This window comes from Chionomys nivalis, chromosome 17, assembly GCF_950005125.1.
Source record: "Chionomys nivalis chromosome 17, mChiNiv1.1, whole genome shotgun sequence".
NCBI classification, from domain to species: Eukaryota; Metazoa; Chordata; class Mammalia; order Rodentia; family Cricetidae; genus Chionomys; species Chionomys nivalis.
Window position 1 is genome coordinate 29,931,790 of NC_080102.1, and position 13,109 is coordinate 29,944,898.

General features: G+C 47.6%; 1 protein-coding gene across 1 annotated transcript in view; it reads right to left on the reverse strand.

The window, feature by feature from the left end:
* Positions 1-13,109, reverse strand: part of Col22a1 (collagen type XXII alpha 1 chain) — a 212,628-nt gene that overhangs the window by 4,303 nt on the left and 195,216 nt on the right. Inside the window, 7 exon segments of the mRNA XM_057791877.1 lie at positions 328-510; positions 2,452-2,518; positions 4,418-4,464; positions 4,467-4,596; positions 7,922-7,966; positions 10,471-10,506; positions 12,549-12,620. Of these exon segments, the coding sequence (XP_057647860.1) occupies positions 328-510; positions 2,452-2,518; positions 4,418-4,464; positions 4,467-4,596; positions 7,922-7,966; positions 10,471-10,506; positions 12,549-12,620 (580 nt within the window).

Sequence of the window (13,109 nt, forward strand, 5' to 3'; positions counted from 1 at the left end):
CTGGAGAGTAAACGTCACATCACTCTGTCAGTTCCAAACTGGGTGAGGGGAGAAGAAAGCATTTACATCACCCCTGTAACTTGAGCAAGGGAGGTAGAGAGAACACAAGAAACTAGGAGAAAATAGCTTCAATCTTCCTGGCATAATTTCTCAAAACTGTCAAGTATGAAAATCTTCAATGTATGAAAAAACTACATGATGCCAAAATTCAGTGTTGCTGAACTGATGGGCATGAAAACAAGATTGAGTAATGCAGGCTCTGCCGGGTGTGCGCACCACATCCAAGTCCCCACTCAGCCTTCAATTTCTGAAATGCTACCCACTTACCTTTGGGGCCCATTGGTCCGGAGGGTCCTTCTAGACCACCCTGGCCAGGTCGGCCTGGTTCACCTATGGGGCCTGCCCGGCCTGGGAGCCCATCTTTTCCCGGAGGTCCTGGGGGACCAGGTCTGCCTTGAGAGGATTTCATGTGTGCAGGAGGCATCTGGGCCAGGAGGTACGCAAGTTTGGCTATGGAATAGGAAAACCAGAGACATTTGTGAAGAATGGATTGGGGATGAGGGACAGGGTGGCAGCTCACTACAAGCTGGAAATAAGAAACAAAACCGACTAGGAGTACAGACAAGAGACAGCCCCTGCACACACACCTCTATGTGGACCATTACAGCATCAGCAGCAGTAGGGATAATGAATAGCAGTATTAGCGAAGTAGTAGCATTGGTCCTGGCAGTAGCAGCATCATTGGCATTTGTGATGGTGGTAGCAGTAGTAACAGTTACCATGACTGTCACTTGGGGAAACTGAGGCATGGGATGTTGAAGTGGCTTACACAAAGAGCTATTTATTGACTTTAAACTTTTGGATATCAGGTTTCTCTCTGTTTACAACTGAAGTGATACATGAGCTGTTAATTAGAGGTGTTTAAACATCTGTGATGCTAGCAACACAGAATCCATTTAAAACTCAGGGCTCCACCTGGGTGGACTCACTTCCCTGATGGACAAGGAATTCAGTGCTCACCTAGTGACTACCAAAAATCACCTAAGTTTGTACAGTCAGAGAGAGCTAGATCCAAATTCCTGTCCAATGGGTGGAGTGACCAAAATAAGGACTAACATTTTGGTTGTTTAAGACTATGAAAGAGGTGGGATTTCTCAGTGCCTCATTGAGTCTCTCCACCACTGCACCTTCACAAGGCGCCAGGGCTCTGTGGAGTCAGCCTCAGTGACCTTAGCCCTTTGCTGAACTTTTCTGAGTCTCGATTTTCTTACCCCTAGTAGAAGTCAGTATGTCCTCCTCAAAGACTGTTTGGAAGAAGGGACTCACCCCAGAAGCTGTTCTCAGATCCATTTAAAACCAGGGGCTGGCCCTGCACTAGGGCAAAGGCCTTTTATCACTAATGAGTCTAACATTTAAAAGGTAGAACGTGGAACCCTAACAGTCAGTTCTCAGACTTGCTCTGCCCTATGGGGATTACATTCTCTCCAGCCTGTCTCCTGCCTCTCCATCACCTCCCTCATGCACAGACCATCCATGTTCAGACTGCAAAGGGGCGGGGGGAGATATTTTATGTCCATACCCTTATATGTAGGGCATTATGAATAACAGACACACAATGACTGAGGCATGGCCCTGTGTATGGAAGAACCTTCTGGTGTGCCTGTCCACGGAAGCAGGGATTCCTCCTCTTTCATGCAATGGAGTTACTGTGAGAATCCTCTAAGTTTTTGTCACATGGGAAATGGGAACTAAACAGACCCTGGTAGGATAGTGCAGATACCGAGGCTATGAATCCCAGCCTTATAGACCAATAGCTCAGGCTCCTTGGTCTTCATCATCCTCCCAATAACCATGCTGTCTCACATGGCCATTGCTCAGCTGCCAGGGGCCACATGTTCAAGCTCTGAGAACCCTCCTGAGACAGGAACACCTGCTCTGCTGCTAATGCTGCCCCCCATGTGACCATCCCACCCCATTCCCCACCTCAGAGTCATGTGAGGCAGAGCCACTGCCCTTTGTCAGTGCCCTCTGTGCCTGAGGTAATTACAGAAGTCTTCTGAGGGTACTGCAGCCATCTTGTCTGTCTCCTGACTTATCTCTTCACCTGGAGTTCAGGGAGGCCAACTGCAAGTATTCCCACCATTGTGATTAACCAGATACACAGCTGAATCCACAGAAAGTGTAGATGATCATCACAGAGAAGATGGTGACATCTGCTGTCACCATTCACTAGGAATCATCTTTATTAGATGTGACAAGGCAGAAGTTGCAGACCCAACCTGTTGAGGGAGGTTCTGGAGCATAAGGCCTCAGTTTAAGTAAGGCCGGGCCTTCAAGGTACCATTCAAGCTTGCTGCTCCATGTTAGCCTGCCCTGAGGGTGCCGTCCTGGTATTCAATGATGAAAGCAGTGATCTTACCCTCAAAGATGCAACGAAGCCCAGCTGCTTACCTTCTAGCTGCTTTCCAAGCTCTTCCTGAATCAGGCGCCGCAGGGTGTCAATGGATGGAGACTCGCCCTAGGATAGAAGTGTTTGAATGAAAATGGCTCCCATAGGCCCACAGGAAGTGGCCTTAGCTGTGGCCTTGTTGGAGGAAATGTGTCACTGGAGGATAAGTGAGTTTTGAGAGCTCTGAGGCTCAAGCCAGGCCAGTGGCTCACTTGCCCTTCCTGCTTCCTGAAGATCCAGATGTGGAACTCTCATCTGCCTCTCCAGCACCATGTCTGCCTGTGGGCCACCATGCTTTCTACCATGATGAAAATGGATTAAATCTCTGAACTGTAAATCATCCCCAATTAAATGTTTTCCTTCCTAAGAGTTGTCCTGGTCATGGCATCTCTTTACAGCACTAGAATCCTAACACAGGAGGGAAGGAGAGTTACTTGTCATCCCAGTAACTCTCATCAGAGACTCCCAGCGTAACCCGCCAAATCAAGAAGCTGGTGAGCAGCACAGATATGGGCAACCATACCCTCTGTCTAGCCGATTATGAATCTGCAGCCCACTCCTTTCCTCTCTGCCATTCAGATCATGCCATTCCAACTGCATAGCAGTTTGGTCCTGAGACTCTCTGATCCATAATGTCTCTCCCTCCAGACCTTTATTTATTCTTTAGTTTATTTCCTCCTAGTACAAACCGTTATGCTTACAAAACCAGCCCCGCACTGGGTGTGGGCAATATGGCCTCAGTGGCTTCAGAATACAGCTCATGGGCTGCCTGCTATGTGAGCTTGTGTTTCAGTCTCCTGGTTGGTGTCTTGTCCATATACTCCCCAGAGCCAGATCTGTCATGATCAAGTATATACTGGTCATATGCAAATGAGTGGATCATGGAAGCGAAGGAATTTATCTACAAGAAAGGCTGAATGCTCACAGTGTGGCAACAATTCTCAAAAGGGCCTAGGAAAGAATTCTCTATGCCCTATGAGGCTTACTTTACTGTGTGAGTCATGTAGAGTAGTGCTACCCTTGAGATTGGGGCCCCTGTACTTCTATCAGTCCATTAAGTTGCATGGAATATGTTTCTTTCCCTTGTTCTCTTATTCTTATCTGGCTAGAAACCTTTGTAACGGCCTCAAATGTTCCATTGCTCCCACAGAACAGGACACACAGGGCTTGGCAAGGCTTCATGGGGGTTTTAGGTGCCAAATGAGTCCTTTTGATTTGCCCTGGTCTTGGCCAAGAAGAGAAGGCTCTAGGCATCAAGATTCTTAAGAGTCACCACAAGCAGAAACAAGTGATGAAACCACAGAGTATCATAGCCAGCAGGGACAGGGAGCAGCCATGTCTATGCTGAGGGAACATAAAGTTCTCCAGATGACTAAGCTTGATGCTGAGGAGAAGAAAAGGTCACAGGGACTGGACAACAAACCCCATCTTGTTATCTAGTGGCCAGTCTGTGTCTGTGACCCCAAGGGAGGAAGAAACAGGCGTTCTGCCACTAGAATGGCATATGTGAAAAGCAACCAGGCTCTCTGCTTACATTCAATGTCCAGGACAGCAGAGAGCAGAGAGTCAAGGACCACAGCGAATAGATGGTGAACCATCCACCATGCAGGTTGACCACTGAGATCCCATCTTCTCCACTACCTCTGCTCAGGGTGCCAAGGAAGATGGATTTACAGCCTAAGGAATGAAGCCTTGAGACTCATCATCCCTAGGGCAGAGAGCACAACGGAAAAGAGAATCTGTTTCTGAGCACCTCCTGTGTTATGTGCATCACATCCCTTCATCCTAACAAATCTCAAGAGCATGTTCTCAAAAAACAGGCTCAGAAAGAGGGAGTACTCTTCCCCTTTGCCATACAGTCAGACCCAGAAGCCTGATATCTACATGCCATATGCCCTGAAGGTCACAGACTCTGCTTCCCCTCCATTCCCATGGAAGCTATGTCTGAAATTTTATTATCATCCTTACCCGCAGTCCTGGAAATCCTGGCTGGCCGGGGGGCCCTGGGGGCCAGGAGGGCCACTCTCTCCTGGTTGTCCTTGGGGACCCATCAGGCCAGTATGACCCTTGTGGCCTGGGATTCCAGGGTCTCCAGGCTGGCCCTTCCCTCCTGGTAATCCTTTGTCACCTTTGGTTCCAGGGTCCCCCTAAACAGGAGAGAAAAATAACATCAGGTAGGTATGTGCTGGAAACTGACCTGGATACACAGCTGCAGCCCAAGGTACCATTATCTTTCTATTGTATCTTTCTCAGTACTGAGTGAGCCATGGATGACTTCAAGTAAGAAGGCGCAAGAATTAGCATATCCAGAGTCCCTATTGTACAAAACAGGGCAAGGGAGCCCAGAGATAGACTCCTACCTTACACAGTATGTGTGCAACCCAGGAGAAGAACGTTTCAAACCCACCCTCTCAAATAAGCCACAAACAGGGCAGTCGCCATGGGAGCAGGCAGGAGGACCGGTATTCTCATACTACAGAGCACACTACAGTTGCCAACACTGGGGCGGCTCATCAGGGATGATATGGACAGGCCACCAGGTATCGTTATTACATAAAAAAAAATCAAACTGCAGAGCAGTATCCACAGTGTGCAAAAGCTGGAGAAGAACAAAAATATTCACAAATTTTCCTTGTGGACATAAAACATAGTGGAAGGGTCCCTAGGTAGTTAATTGGAAGGATGACAGGGAGGGGACTGGGGAGATAACTCTATAGCTTGCCTCACAAGTATGAGAATCTGAATGCGGATCTCAAAAACCAGACATGATTGCTATATCTGGTGCCAGAGACAGGCACCCTGGGGCTGACCAGCCAGCCAACCTAGCAATTTGATAATCTATGGATTCAATGAGAGAGCTTATTTCTAATAATGGAGAGTGATTGAGGGAGACACCCAATGCCAACCCTGGCCTGAACATACGTATGTACACATGAACGGATACAATCATCCACACACCACATATGAATCTGACACAGGGACCATATACCATGCACATACACATGCACACAGATGTATAACAAAGAAAAGGGGAGAAACACAGCCGTCCTTTTACATGTTCTTAAAAAAGGATGACTTTTCAATGAGCTCAATGGCTACTTTTCAATGAGCTCAATTAACTACTCAGAAGGTCAAGGTGGAAGGTGTTCAAGCTTAAGGCCAGACAGGCTGCAGTGTGTTCAATGCCAGCCTAGACAACTTAGTGAGACTGTTAGGTCACAAACTGCAATTTTGGGGATATAACTAAGTTATGGAGTACTTTCTTGACATGCACAAGGCTCTACATTTAATCTGTACTATACTCTGTGTGTGTGTGTGCACGCACACACACACGTGAGCAGAGAAACACACACAAAATAATTTCCTATTCCTAGGCCAAACCCCAATTGTGCATCCCTGGAGAAGGCTGCTTATTTATGGAAACTGAGGCCGAGCTATCACTCCGCTCCTGGAGCAGGTTTGGATTCTGTCAATAGGAGGGGCCTCTCTTTGCCAGTCAGCCCTCAGCTCCAGCGGGTCCATGAAGGATGGGCAAGCTCATTCTGCAGTGCATTGCCTAGGCCCCCTTTCTCCACTCAGTGAATCAGATCCTGAAGTTCTGGGTCAGTGATCTGGGGCACAGCAACCTCAGAGCAGGCAGTCTGGCTCTTCTGTACTCTACTGTGTGTCTGGCCAGCAAGCTTCAGCGGCTAGAGGTCTGAACACACAGTAGCCTTATTAAGGCAATCAGAGGACAATGGAGCCAATGCTACTGTGACATAGCACAGGAAGAGAGGGGCAGGAGAAAGAAGGATCAAGGCAGAACCAAACATGTGGTGCTGCCACAGACAAATCAGGAGCCTCTGAGAAGTAACAGAGCATGCTCATGGTTCTAAAATGTCATTACTGTGTGTGCTAAAACAAGGGATGACAGAAACATGGCATGGAGAAGCTGTGATGTGTTGGGGCCAGGGGGATAAAAGTGAAGTCTCATGCATGTTTGGAGCACCCCCACCTATGTACCCAGACTCCTAGATGAAAGACAGGCATAGAGGAAGGGGCGCTCTGAGGCAAGGTGGGAGGGATACCTGAGCTCCACTGTATTCATTCGCTCTTGTAAATTCTGTTCTTTAACCCGGCCCCTGCATGGCTTTCATTTTTCAACAATAATAAAAATGTCAGTGACTTTTTACATTGTACTTTGGGGAAACCCAAGGGAGTAGGCTCTAGTCTTCCAGGTCTGATGCACTCCATGGGGTCTGATCTTGGATTCAGGTCTAGCACACCCTTTTCCTGAGTCACCTGGATGTCAGCTACCATCACACATGTGGCACAGCTTTTCTATCCCACAACCCTCCTGTCATGATCACTTCGCCATTAAAAGATAAGGCTCCCTATTTTAAGCATTCCCAGGATGAAGGGCTCAGGAATCTAAGGGCTTGGTGGCAAGGTTCCATGGAACCACTTAACAGAGGACAGACGAGCTCCCCAGCTACTGATCATGTATGAAGAACAGCTTCCTGTCTGTGGGCTCAACGCCCTGGCTCTGTGCCAGGACTCATGCCCAAGCTCCTTGGCAATCACACTCAAGACCCTGGAGGGACACTCTCAGGAGGAAATCATCTCAGTGGCAGGCAAGAGCAAGGTTCCAGTATTCATGATCAAAGGGCCTCAGGACGGGGGAACCAAAGTCATCAGCAGGAGAGACACCAGGGGAAGGGATAAATGCCAGACACCACGTCCATGTCTCTCTTCCCAAACTGCAGGAAATGCCTGCCAGCTCGCCACCCATCCAACTTGTGAAGAAAGCTGAGATAAATTCTTTGCAGGACCACGGAAAACAAGCACGGGCGGGGGTGGGGAAGCGGATACCATCCATGTAGCACAACATCATGACAGCTGACCAGACAAAGGACTGTGGGAAAACCAGCCATGCAGAGCCCCGAACGGAGCGAGGGCCTGTGAGTGTGAGTGTGAGGATGCTCCCTGCCTCCTCCGGCACTTCTGCTGGAAAAATGACTCTCCCCTGTTGGTTTTTGGAGAAATGAAATGTAAAGAAAGGCTTTCGGAGTGTGGCGCCAAGGCGACTCATTATGGGAAAATCTGTTCCCTTGTCACCTCCAATGACAAATCTGGCTCCCAGCAAATTGGCACGTAGGGAGGGAGCCAGGCGCATCCTGCGTGCGCCTTCACACATGGCGAGCATGGAATCTGTCAGAGTCTCCCAACACTCGCCTTGCATTGGTAATTACGGCCATGATTTTATTCCTCAAAATAACAACCGAAAAGGAACAAGAAAGGGGAAACAGACTGTGTCGGGACTGGGCTAAAAGAACCGCGGCACTTCCGGGGCTTGAGATGTTCCAGGGAAAGCCACCGCCGGAGACTGCAGAGCAGTGGGGCTGCTTGTTAACCGTCCTGAATAAATCCTGCCCTTGAGACTGTAGGGAGGTCACCTTGAGCATGCGCAGACGGCTCCACACCCCCACTTACCTTCTCGCCTTTGGTTCCTGGCTCTCCAGGCTTCCCAGGAGCACCCTGCAATGAGATATCAGGACACTAGTTACTTCACCATGGCCATCTGTGCCTCTGTCTTTGACTTTCTTGATTCTTTTATACAGCACTTGTTGGGAAAGGGGGTATTGGAGAAAAAGAAAAAAAAAACAGGTCAGTCTAGATATGCAATCAAGCCACTTCGTCTTCGTTCCATTACTCCTGACCATGTCCATTGTTGAGCTGGGACAACACAAGCCAATAGTGTGGCTTCTTTGATGTCTTCTTTAGAGAAAAACTCAACTCCCCTTGGAACACCCCTAGGGCTGTCCACACACTGGCTTTTGGATGAGCTCACATCACCTCTGATGTTCTGGCTCACTCCTCTATAGCCAAATATCGCAACCTTAGGTTCCCAAAGCAGAGAACCTGAGGCTCTGCAGTCTCACAACCTCTGCTTATGATCTTCCCCTGGGCCCTTCACCCCAGATGACCTGGCCTGGCCTCAGACTTCCTATCTAGGAATCTCTCTTCTTTTCACTGAGTATATGGGGAAAAATCAGCCTGTTGCTATGTTCTCAAAGCACTCAGGGTATGGGACAGTCACATGAAGAATAAAAGACACACCTCCACACTTCCTACTGCTAAAGACACTGCTTTCCTTCCATCCTATGCTACTGCCATCCTCTCCACCTGGAACATCATTTCCCTCCCTCCTTCCTGCCCTCCCTCTCTTCCTCCTTCCCACCTTCCCTCTCTGCCTTTCTTCCTTCCTACTTTCTTCCCTTCCATCCCTCCTCCCTTCTTCTCTCCTCTCTGACCAACATCCACCTTCAGACAGAAATCACCTTCCTTCTAGCTGCCACCTAACTTCTTCCTACCACAGACATGCTTGGTTGCTCATCCTCAAGCTGCAAAAGTTTGGCAAGCAGGGCCTATACTTATTTATCAAATGGGGCATCATATTCCTATCCCTTTACTTGTGGGCATTCAAAATAAGCCAACTCCAAGGTTTGCTACTGCAGCAACCAGTAAAGCCTAGCCTGACATAGCTGGTAGGCAGCATATACATTCAGAGCGCATGCATGGTCTGAAGAGATGGCTTAGGAGTTAAGGGCATGTACTGCCTGACCAACTCAGTCACCTAACTCCAGAAGTGCCTACTGCCCTACTTCCTGGAGCAGTATTATAAGCTCCGTGCCCAAAGAAGAATGGCATAGGAACATAGTCCTTTTTCTCAGGGTGCTCATAGCCTAGTTCAGAAGTAGATATGGATATCCCAATTCTAATACTCAGCAGACAGGTTTTCTTTCTGTAATAGAATCACAAGACAGTCCCACAGTAATTCCAGGGGAAAAAAAAAACCCATGACACTGGATGCTGGGCAGCACGAAGCTGGAAGTTCAGAGAGACTCCAACAGGGATTAATGAAGGAAAAGGGTAGGAGTGAAAGCTAAGCCTCAGAGCTAGAGGAAGTACGGGCCCTTTGTATGTAGCCTACCCAAAATGAGGAGGTCACATCTGAAAGAGAATGTAGGTCAGGTTAGGTCAACAAGTGAGGGAGCAGGTCTAGTGAACAACAAACTATGTCCGGGCTAAAAGCACAAGGTACTCAGACTTTGAATATTTGATCTGGCCTCAAGGAGGGAATCACTTATAACAGTGGCCTAAAGGCATTACAGTGACAAGGGTGTTGTTCTCTTCTTCTTTCAAGGCAAGAGTGCTGGCTTTGATATACACATGAGTGATTTCTCTGGAAGTTTTTTTTCTCTACTTCATTCATCTAGTCATTCATCACTCTGTGCATCTTCTCTTAGCATCTTCTCCGTGTTCGGTTTCATGTGCTGGAATGGAACAGAGCGGATGACCAGCAGAAATAGGTCAACAAACGCTTCTCTCCAGTGACCCACAGAGGTCCACAGGAGAAGGAAAGGGGACAGCAGATGAGGGCATTTTGAAAAAAGAAAGGGCCCTGCAAACTAATTTAGTATTTCAGGAATAGACCAGAGTGGATGGAGCTGATAGGAGGAAGAAAAAGAGGGAAGGAGCAGGGCATCTCGGGAGTTATTTGCATGGAAAGGGGAGAAAGAACACAGCTGCTTTTGGGGCTGTAACATGGCACAGAATGTTGATTTCCCACAGATCTCCAGCTGCTAGAGAAGGTCATGGATGGACAAAGGAAACCATTAGGGAGCCTACAGCAAGGGTCCTTGTCAAAAAGGACTCAGGACTGGGCAGGTTCCATTCATAAGTGATGGACAGAATTGAGAAGCATCACAAAGATAAAGATGGAAGGCTTTGCTGACATGCTCCCAAAGGAGGGTGGCTAAGGAGATATAGTCATCTACCTGGTGCCCCTGGTGGGTGCCTAATGTGTGAGATTTTGTGAAGTTAAAATGTAAGCCCCCAGTACTATAAGCACACTGAAGCTGGTGGAGGGGTTTGGTTAAGCTCAGACTCACTTCTCAGCCTTATCACCCATCTGTGGTTCCCACAGGAAAGGACTATCAAGTAGAACGGGCAGGATTGGAGGATTGGGTAATACTTGCCTCTTTGCCTGGAGCGCCTATCTCTCCTGCTTCTCCCTGTTTAAAAAAAAATAAAAAGAACATGGGGACCAGTGGGCTCAGCTGCATCAGACCGCTAGATGTCAATCTTCATGACAGACATCTCACAAACATGTTCCAGAGAAGAAAGCAATCAGTCCACATAGCCTACCGGACAAGGCCATCCCACAGGCGGCCTTCTGGCCAGTTTATACAGAAGAAGGTAGAGAACTGTCCCAGCATGGGAACAAACCTCTGCTTATGAGATCTTTGTCGATGGGGTCAACGTGTCTCTACTATGCATGTTTTCCAGAAGACAATGGTACTAGTTGTCTAGTGTGAGGGAGGCCACTCATCATCAGGGGACAATGCGCTAAATAAGGCGCTGGATTCTAACTTCAAATTGATTCCTCTATTGATTGGCTTTCTGACCTTATATTGCCTCCTTGCCAATCTCTTAAGTTCACTGTGTCTCAGTTTTTTCATCTATAAATTAAGAGGAGTCATTTTATCTATGTCATAGGTTACAATGATACTTGTTTTCATTGAAACATGTAAAGTACAATGACTAGTATATAATAAAGCTGGGTAGTTCAATCTGTTTTTTACGATTAAGGGGGAATTTTCACAAAAAGAAGTACATACTTGGCTGCTGACTGACAGCCAAATTATGAGCAAGGACTGGTAAAGGGAACCATTGAGTAAATGCACGGGACTAGAGAAACCATATACACATTGGAGCAGAAGTGGAAAACAGCAGGCAGGGTACCATGAAGAAAGGATGATTCCACTGGCTCTGTGGTTGCATGAAAAGGGCAGAATCCCACTGGAGGGTGCATGCAGGACTATAGGAGCATTTTCATCTTGAGGTATCACATACAACCTTTCTCCATCCATCAGTGCAGGCCAGAGTCTGCAGAACACTCGAATGACTTCAGTGTGGCTATGAATGGGTCCTCACTACCCTTTAACAGCTCCAATATACACTCCAAGGTCAAGTAAGAAGAGCCAGACAAAAGCTCCAGGTAGGTACAAATCTATACAGTGGCCTTGAATCAATCACCTATATGTTCTGACCCTGTGACCCAAACTAGTTCAACTTTACAATCATTAAAATCATCCTTCAAGTTCCAGGGTCATCACTGCCAGCACTATCCATCACACACATCAACAAATGCCATCATGATCACCTGTACTTATTGATCACTACAATGGGCTGGACATTACTGCAATCCCTTATGTGGATTCTCACATTTGATGAGTGATGCTGTCACACCGTTAGATTAAGGCAGTATCCACATAATGAGATTTAATACCATTTTCCTAAGGTCTCATGATGAAAGCACTGGGTCCCATGCAACTGTCAATTATGAGCCCTCAACTGTCTACTAAATCATGAGGCACTCCGACTCCACACAACCTCATCATGACATGAAAGAAAAATGGCCTGTAAGACATGAGTTGGCAACCTTCCCCTGTAATCAGATTGGTGAATATCCAACTATCATCATAGAGTCTTCATCCAGTAACTGATGGAACCAGATGCAGATATCCACAACCAAGTGCCAGACCAAGCTCCAGAAGTCCCATTGAAGAAGGGAAGGAGGGGATATGTGAGCAAGGGAGCTGAATATCGTGATGGAGAAATCTACAGAGACAGCTGAACCAAGCTAGTGGAAACTCATGAACTCAGACCAACAGCTGTGGAGCCTCCATGGTATTGAACTAGGCCCTCCATTTGTCGGAGACAGTTGTGTATCTTGGCCTATTTAAGGGGACCCTGACAGTAGGACCAGGATCTCTCCCTGTTACATGAGCTAGCTTGTTGGAGCCCATTGCCTATAGTGGGATGCCATGCTTAGCCTTAATGCAGCGGGGAGGGGCTTGGTCCTGCCTCAACTTAATGTGCTAGACTTTGTTGACTCCCGATGGGAGGCCCTTACCGGTTGTTAGGAGTGGATGGAGGCTGGGCTGGAGGGGAGGTAAGGAGGTGGAAAAACGATTTGAGTGGCAGGGACAATAGTGAAACTCAAGCTCACATCTAGAACCAGAATTCTTGCACCATTAGGTTCTCTTCTTACCGGAGGCCCACGGGGACCCAGAAAACCTGGAAGTCCTGGGCTGCCATTTTCTCCTTTGTTTCCCTTCTGGCCCTGTGAAAGAAAGACAAGGGATTAATTATTCAAGGTCAAGCAAAAGTCCATCAGATTCAGAAACTTGAGGGCACCCCAATCTGTAGAGTCCTGACACCCCTGCCCCTTCCTTGCATTGGAGACAGGATGAGTTAGCAAGAGATAAGGGGTTTGTGAAACTTAATATCATCACAGAAAGCCAGGGAAGGAAGATAAGATGAGGGGAAATGACCACAGACAGAGGATAGCCTTTCCATTCAAGCTGTGACATCTTATGGATGGATTCTTAGAAACAACACCAAGATCTAGATGTGGGCAGCCTCTTTGAAGTGGGAACTGCTTCCCATGATGCTTCTAAGGCTCGAGGTGTGGTGGTTGCAGCCTTTGTTAGTCTAATGTTTTAGCTTTTCACAAAGTGCCTATGAATGGGTTAGCTTCTCTGGAGTTAGCTCCTCCCCTGGGTGGGTCCACCCTCAGGATGCTCCCCTACCGTATCTACTCTGACTCAGT